This window comes from Ursus arctos, unplaced genomic scaffold, assembly GCF_023065955.2.
Source record: "Ursus arctos isolate Adak ecotype North America unplaced genomic scaffold, UrsArc2.0 scaffold_19, whole genome shotgun sequence".
Classification (NCBI taxonomy): Eukaryota; Metazoa; Chordata; class Mammalia; order Carnivora; family Ursidae; genus Ursus; species Ursus arctos.
In genome coordinates, this window is record NW_026622863.1 from 7705003 (window position 1) to 7712342 (window position 7340).

The 7340-nt window shown below is 58.0% G+C and overlaps 1 protein-coding gene across 1 annotated transcript; it reads right to left on the minus strand.

Moving 5' to 3' along the window:
• Positions 1–3735: 3735 nt before the first annotated feature.
• Positions 3736–5706, minus strand: CBLN1 (cerebellin 1 precursor). The gene is made up of 3 exons (XM_026493683.2): positions 5443–5706; positions 5178–5297; positions 3736–3933 (listed from the first exon to the last, which is right to left on the minus strand). The coding sequence occupies exons 1-3, from the start codon at positions 5704–5706 to the stop codon at positions 3736–3738; spliced, it is 582 nt and encodes a 193-aa protein (XP_026349468.1).
• Between the last annotated feature and the right edge of the window lie 1634 nt (positions 5707–7340).

Below are 7340 nucleotides of genomic sequence, written 5' to 3' on the forward strand. Positions count from 1 at the left end.
TCACTCGGCTTCTCCGGGGTGAGGAAGGCGTCCAAAAAGCGGGAGAGGAGGAAGTAACCAAGGTGACCTGGGCAGGGGAGGAGTCTTTGAGACTTTTGAGAGGGAGGCTGAATGAGGGGGTGGTCCCGGAACCCCTATAGGCTCTATTCTGATCAGGTTTAAAAGAGATGAAAGAGGAGGCAGGGCTGAGATCTGAAAGGGCCTAGAGGGTTTTAAGCATTAAAGGGAACCATGGGGAGGTGTGGGTTTTAGGATGGGCCCCCTCCCTAGCCTCTGGTTGGGGGCAGGGATGTAGTTTCTGCTGAGCCACTGGCCTTTTTTTTCCCTCTATCCCTCTCAGTCCCCAACACACCAGTTAGGAATATCTGGTTCCCTCTCAGCTGGAACACAATTTTCAGATGAAGGTTGAGTCACCTGCCTCTGGCACAGGTAACGATCACCCCCACCTCTATCCCAGAGGTGAGGGAGGCGGCTCAACTGACAAGTGCCTGGCCCCAGTGAGGCGTCTAACACCAACTCCAGGTCCCTGGGGAGAGCTGTCCACATCTCCACCCAGACTAATGGGAAGCTCAGGCCTGAGATAAGGGCAATTTGGGGGAGGGGGGAGTGGAGAACCCCACATTTCCCCTGGGGCCTCTGGGGCAGGACTGCCTGTTTAGCACTTCAGAGAGCTTGCTGGAGTGGGTACCACTATCCCCTGAACCCACTGCCTAGCGAGCGGGAGGCAGGCCCAGGCCCAGGCCCAGATATCTCCCTTGCTAACCAGGGCCAAACAAGGGTTGGGAGAGCAAGAAGGGGGAAGTGAACCTTGGAAAAGCAGCTACAGAACGGCTTCCCAGAGGAAGCAGGTTCTTACCTGAACTGCTTAGATCCCTGAAAAACAAGATTTTGAAAAGTAGAGGAGAGAAGGGTGCTTCCGATTGAAGCAAAGAAATAGCAGGTGCAGAGGCATGAAGACAGGAGTGGGAGACGGGCTCATCAAATGGCAGAGGGAAGGGATCAGCAGGTGGAGGAAGCAGCGACTGGAGCCAGTCTGAGAAGGATCTCTCATGCCAAAATCAGACCTCTGGGAAGCCAGGGGCCCTCCCTTAGCTGGAGCCAGGACAGAATCAAAGGATAACTTCCCCCTCTCTGTCCCACTTGGGGCCCACTTAGTCCCTTCTGGTTCACTTTCCAGGCTTCAGAGCCAGGGCTCCGGGTGAGCCTGAGTTCCTGGATAGGCAGGCTCCCTCTTTGCCTCCACCCCAGCATCAGGCCTAGCATTCAGGAGACTGCCCCCAGGAGCCACATCAGTGCAGGTGACAGCCAGGGCTCATTAAACCCCGGCCAAAGAACTGCAGGCCCATGTTCAAGTTAACAGAGGACTGCTGGAATCTCAGAGCAGGTGGGACTTGGAGATTTTTAAATTTCTCTTTGTCTTTATATAGTTGGGCAAACTGAGGCCAGCGGAGGGACTTGCCCAGTCACCCAGCTGGAGCACAGCCTGGTGATCCCAAAGCCTGGACAGACATCCTGGACACACTGGTGGTACCCTCCCCAGGAAGAGGGGTGACCACCCACCCACAGCGAGCAAGCTGTTAGCACATTAGGGGCGCTGCTTCCTTGGGTCGTGACTACCCAACCGGCACCACCGGCGGCGAGCCCTCATCCCAGGCGAGAGGAGACTACCAGGTGCACCGTGGGTGCGCGCCTGGCGGGCTGGCTGTTCCGGGACATAGCGGTTGGGTCGAGTTAGTTCCGCCAAAGGCTCCCGTTGTCCTTGATCTCTCCCTCCCAACCGGAAGAATGCGGAGATAGCATTTTTTCAAGTGTTCCTTTTTTAAAAAGAATAGCTTTTCTTCTTAAACCTCTCCACACTTCCCTGGGGACTGACTATGGGGGAGAGAATTGTGGGACAGGAAGAGAAAAGCACTCCTCACTCTTGAAGTCCCTACCTATCCGCCGCGGGACCCTGGGCCGCTGGGGCTTCCGAGCGCGCCCTTAGTGATACTGGCCCCTAGGATTGAGCGCGGAGGAGGAACAGGTCCCGCGATTCAAGGAAGGCCGCTTGTTCGGTTAATTTCAATCAGAGGAGCCGCAGGAATTACGAGAAACGTTGCTTATTGTGCTATTATTACCCTCTTCTCTCCACCCCCCAGGAACCAATTAAATTCACCCCTGAATCGCGGCTAGGAAAAAACTTCTAAAAGGACCAAAGCCAGAGGTGCCCATCCAGGCCCAGACTTTGCCCCAGGCCCTTGACAGCCCCTTCATGGACCCCGACCTCCCCGCTGCTGAAACGACTGGGTCAGACTTCCAGACTTAAAACGAAGTCGTTTATTTCAATTTTGCTTTCACATTATGTTCCGATACAATCAAAACTCCTGGACGAACCTCTTGAATAGAAGTCCTGCGTTGAGCGCAATCCCGGGTCCTGGGAGCCCCGGGAATACGGCGGGCGGACTCGGGACTCAGAGGCGCTGGTATAAAACAACGCTGCTTCGGGAACTGTGGGGCGGACGGTTGGGGAAATCCGGGGGCACAGGCGTGGGAATCGTGCCGGCTCCTCGAACTGGGATTCTTCCTGATGCATTTGGACTTCGAAAAATCCAAACTTCGCTTCCAGGCCGGTAGTGGCGCCGGGCCTACCAAGATTTCGGCCAAAGCAGGGAGCACAGGCGAATGCGGGGCTGGCTCTAGGCCTGGCGCAAAAAGGAGCGCAGGCCGGCTTTGCAAGGATGAGCCCCGGCCTTTCTCAGGTTGCCTTATCACCAAGTCGTCGACTTCCCGCGCCTCTGAGCCTCGCCCTTCCACAGCCCGCCCCCAAACCTTGCCGCTGGGGAAGATGCGGAGTTTAGAAAGCTGTTCCAGAAAAATAAAAGTCCCACTTCAACTTTATTGGGTTAAAGCAAAATTAAATCTTGGCTATTCACACGTATGTTACAGAGGACGAGGAAGCGTCCGGAAGAACCTCCTGGCATTTAGTGGAGCCACAGAACACGAGGGCATTGACAAGCATCAAGACATCAAGCAGCCTTAGATTTCACGATCACTCCGAATAGGACATAGAAATACGGAAATACAGCCAGTTTCCACTGGGAAGAGTTCTTTGAATACAAATGATATATATTTATATATATATTTTTGAACCAGTCACCCCTAAGGTGAGTCCTTTCTCTGGTAACGAGCAGCGGGAGGACACAACGTATCTTCAGCTAATTAACTCTTGAGCGGTGTTTTAAGAGCAATACTCGCCAAATTAAAACTACCTCCCTCATTCAAAACAAAACAAAAACCAAACAAAAACCTTATCCCCTCTCCAAACTAAAAAGAGGGGAGGGGCATATTAGATGTCAGCAGGTGGAAAGATTCAGAGGGATCTGAGGAAGATATTTCACATTATACAGTGAAATACAAAGTTTCTTTCGTATAAATTGTAGGGAATAGGAACATGGGGGTAGAAACAATGACAAGGCAGTCTCTCTTGATTACTTCAACCGGAATGGGGGAGACGAGTTTATTTTTGGAAATGGGAGTGCGCAGAGCTAAGCGGAATTTACTCCTCCTAATGAGGAAACGGACAGAGTGGTCCGACCGCCGGCGCGCACCTTTTACCCGGATACAGCTGGGGAACATGTAGGAAGTTTCAAGTCGTGCCGCTTTCTCGTCCTCTAGATTTCAGCCTCTTTCTCATCCCCCCTCCTGCCTTCCTCCTGCCTTCGCCCTCTCCCCGCCTCCATTCCGGCGATGAGCCAGTCAGAGGGGAAACACCAGGAATCCGGAGAAGGTCGAGTACTTCCAGCCCCCCATCAAGTTCCCCCGCTCCAGCTTGAGGTATGCTCGGTCGCCTTTCTCCATCTGGATTAGAACTCCATTGCTGGCGGCCTCCCGGGTCACATCCTGGTCACCAGCAAAGGCTGAAATCACCGGCCACCCGTTTAACATGAGGCTCACCTGGGAAAGAGAAAGGCCTGCGTCAGAGGAGCAACCTAGGCGGGTCCCGAAGCGGCGGTAAAGACGCGAACCTTCGCCACTTGGCTAACAGCCATAAAGGCCTGGGAACATGGTGGAAGGGGTGGGCGTAGAAAAAGGGGCTTTGCAGCTTACTGCTGAGGGTTGAATGGGACGAAAGACAGCCAAACTGGGTGACAGGAAGGGCCTGCCCCCCAAGAGTCACTTTCATTCCTTGAGCGTGCCAAGCAAATCCCGACTGCGCTCTTTTATCCAGTTTAACGAACCCGTAGGTGGCTCAGGTGCCCTGAGACTTTCGCGCCCCCCCCCGCACCCCCATTCAAAGAGAAACTCAGGCAACTGGAGTTTCCGGGAGAACAAACAAAACCAATGAAAACCCTAGTTCCTCCTGGCCCTAGCTGCCTGGATACACTGGAGACACAGTGGAGAAGCCGGGCAAGGGTTCTGGCGGGTGAGAAATTCCGCCAGGGCTGCACTCTGTGCTTCATCCCCAAACCCAGACTCAATTCCTATCCCAGATCCAACCCCGCCGCCACCACCTCCTTTTGCCCTTGCCGTGGCATCGGCAGCCAAAGGCCCAGTGCCCTCTCCCCAGCTGTGCATCCTGCCTTCTGTCTCTGCCCAGTGGAAACCTGGACACCTTCGGGAACCTGGAGAGCCGGTGAGTGCTGGCTGGAGCACGGTTGGAGCCCGCAGGGAGTAGCACTACACTCCCTCCCTTCTTTCTCCACCCTTCAAACTGCTTGGGGTCGGCGCTGGTAGTTCAAAAACCCAGAGTCCGTCCCCAGAGGGATGCCAGGAGTCCCCCTGAGCTTGGTGCTGAAGGCACGCACACAGGAGTCCAGGCGTCCGAGCTGGGACAGGGGATGGGGATCCTGTCTGTGGTGCTGAAGGTGAAGGTCCCAGGGAACTGTCTCTGATGCTAACCAGCAACCGCTATGGGAAATCCCTGCAGTCCCGTCGGAAAGGGGGAGGACCTCTTTGGAGGGGCCCAGAAGGTGAAGGCAGGAAACTCTGTGTGGGAAGGGGACTAGGTTCCAAGAGCCCGCGAAAGAAGCAAGAGACAGTCCAAGCCACAGAACTGTGAGCCCCTGCTACTCGTCCACCCAAGCAACCCCAGACACACGCAGCTGCCGGTTCTATCGCCCACTCTCATACGGCCCGCTCTCTCTTACAGCTAATAGCCCCCTACCGGGCCGGGGCCTGACCCTGAGGCGGTGGCTGACCTGAATGGTCTGTCTGTTGTAGACTTTAACCACGTGGAAGTTAAAACTGTAGATCCCTTTGCGCGGGGCGATGAAAGTGCTGCGTTCTGAATCAAAGTTGTTCCCGATGTTCACTAGTACCTATAAGGAGACGGGAACGAAGGGGAGTAGACAAGAGTCAGTCCCGAACTCCTGTCCCCGAGCCTCTGCAGAGCCTAGGAGTGGATCGAACATCAACCTTCCACCTCTCCCCCGCCCCGCAAACCAATCTGCATGGAGCACTCACCTGGTCAAAGTAGATGATCATAGTGCGATTACTCATCTCGGACGGCTCGTGGTTGGTGCTTCTGATGGCAGAGAAAGCCACCTTGGCGCTGCCAGAGCGTACAGAGATGCCCAGAGCTGTGCCCGTGGGATCGGACGTTGGGTTGGAGTCGCACACCACCAGGCACTTGCCTTCCAGCACGATGGGCTCCGTCTCATTCTGCCCGCGGGCCGGGCCCGCCAGCCACGCCGCCCCCAGCAGCAGCAGCTCCACGACACCCAGCATCGCGACGCCGGCGCCCACCCCGCCCCCCACCCCGGGGGCTGCTTGCGCCAGCCGCCCCCCCCGCCCCAGCCCCACTCCGAAGCCCCCTCCTCAGCTCCGTGCGCAGCTTCACAGACGCCGCTCCGGACACTACTGCTCTTCCTTGCACTCCCAGGCAAGCGTGCCCCCCGCGCGATGCTCCCGGAGCCCCGCCCGGGCCTCAGGGGTGCCGCGGCTGCCCAGCCGCACTTGGATGCATAGCCGCTGCCTCTCGGTCCCCGCTGCTTCCGCCGCCTCCTGCTCACACCCGCCACCGCCGCCGCTGCCGCCGCTCTGAATTATTGATGCAGCCGGCGCTGCAGCCGGAGCGGGCGGAGAGCGCGCGCCGGGCACAAAGGCGCGGACCGCCGCCTGGCCCCGCCCCCGCTGCCTCCTAGCCCGCCTCCCTCCACAGCTCCGCCCCCGCACCGGCCTAGACTCCGCCTCCCAACCAATCCTAACGCGCCGCGCTCCCCGCTGAGCCAATGGCGGCGTTGTCCGCGCGCGGCCACCTGACCCAGGGCGCCGTTGTTATTAGGCGCGGCGAGGCGGGAGGCGCGCGGCAGCGGGGTTGGGCTCTGGCCGGGAGTCGACTGAAGGAGCGAGGACCGGGAGCGCGCACGCGCGCGCCCGTGCCCGGAGTGTCTGCCGCGGCCGCTCGCTCTTTCTCCTCATGCCAGCGTCTTATTCAGCCCCCTCAGCCCTTCCGCCCGCCTCCAATCGCCGGCCTGCAGGTAGGAGGCGGCGCGCGCGCCCAGGGTCGGGAATAGAATCAGGGGCGCGTGAGGCGCCCGGGTGTGGGCGCGCGGGGTGGGAGGGGAGCGCCCCCCAGCGGGCGCAGGCGCGAGGGGCAGCCGGCGCGCGGGTGAGCTTGGGCGGGCGAGCTGGCCCGGCGGCCGGGCTGCAGGGCGCGTGCGTGCGCGGCGGGACGGGGCGGGGCGTGCGCGGTGGCCTCCAGGGGCGGTGCAGGTGTCACTGTCCGGAGCCGGCTTGCGGGACTCCAGGCCAGTCTCAGCACCCGCTTCCCCAGCCCGCGGCCACCGCGATGGAGTTACCCCAGCCGCCCTCGCCCACCTCTCGAACCCCCTTGTCTGCGTGCCGCGGAGTCCCATCGAGTGTGCACTCCTTCCTTCTTTCGTTCATTTATTCGGAATAGATCTTTGAACGCGTACGAAGTGCCAGGCACTGGGCGGGGCTCTGAGGATGCAGTGGTGAGCCAAAGCAGACGAGGCCTGCCTTCGTGCCTCTTACAGTCCTGCACACCAGGCAGTGACAAGTACAGTGGCATCGCACGCAGTTTCATTTACCTGATCGCATTTTCTCTTTTGCACTTACAGTTTAATATTGCATCCGTATTTTTTATGTACTGTGCACCTTTACTTCTTGTTTTATCCACGTGTGTCTGCGCGTCAGCGTTGAGGGTAGACGCCGAATCTTGTGATTTATGGGCGATTTTTCAAGAGTAATTTTGACCCTAGAAGAATTTTTCCTCACGCATTGACTTAGAACTTTACACACACACGTAATCACAAACGGGGAAGCAAAAATACAGTTTCCCCAAGGGGCAGGCAGAGGGGAGCTGCGGAGAGGGTGGGAGGAAGGGCTCGTTCCAGTCC

Excerpts from the sequence above, each read along its gene's own strand:
- CBLN1 (XM_026493683.2), bottom strand. The coding sequence starts at position 5,706 with ATGCTGGGTGTCGTGGAGCTGCTGCTGCTGGGGGCGGCGTGGCTGGCG. Across the intron at positions 5,298-5,442 it reads TGATCATCTACTTTGACCAG|GTACTAGTGAACATCGGGAA; the intron begins GTGAGTGCTCCA and ends GTCTCCTTATAG. Across the intron at positions 3,934-5,177 it reads ACAACAGACAGACCATTCAG|GTGAGCCTCATGTTAAACGG; the intron begins GTCAGCCACCGC and ends TCTCTTTCCCAG.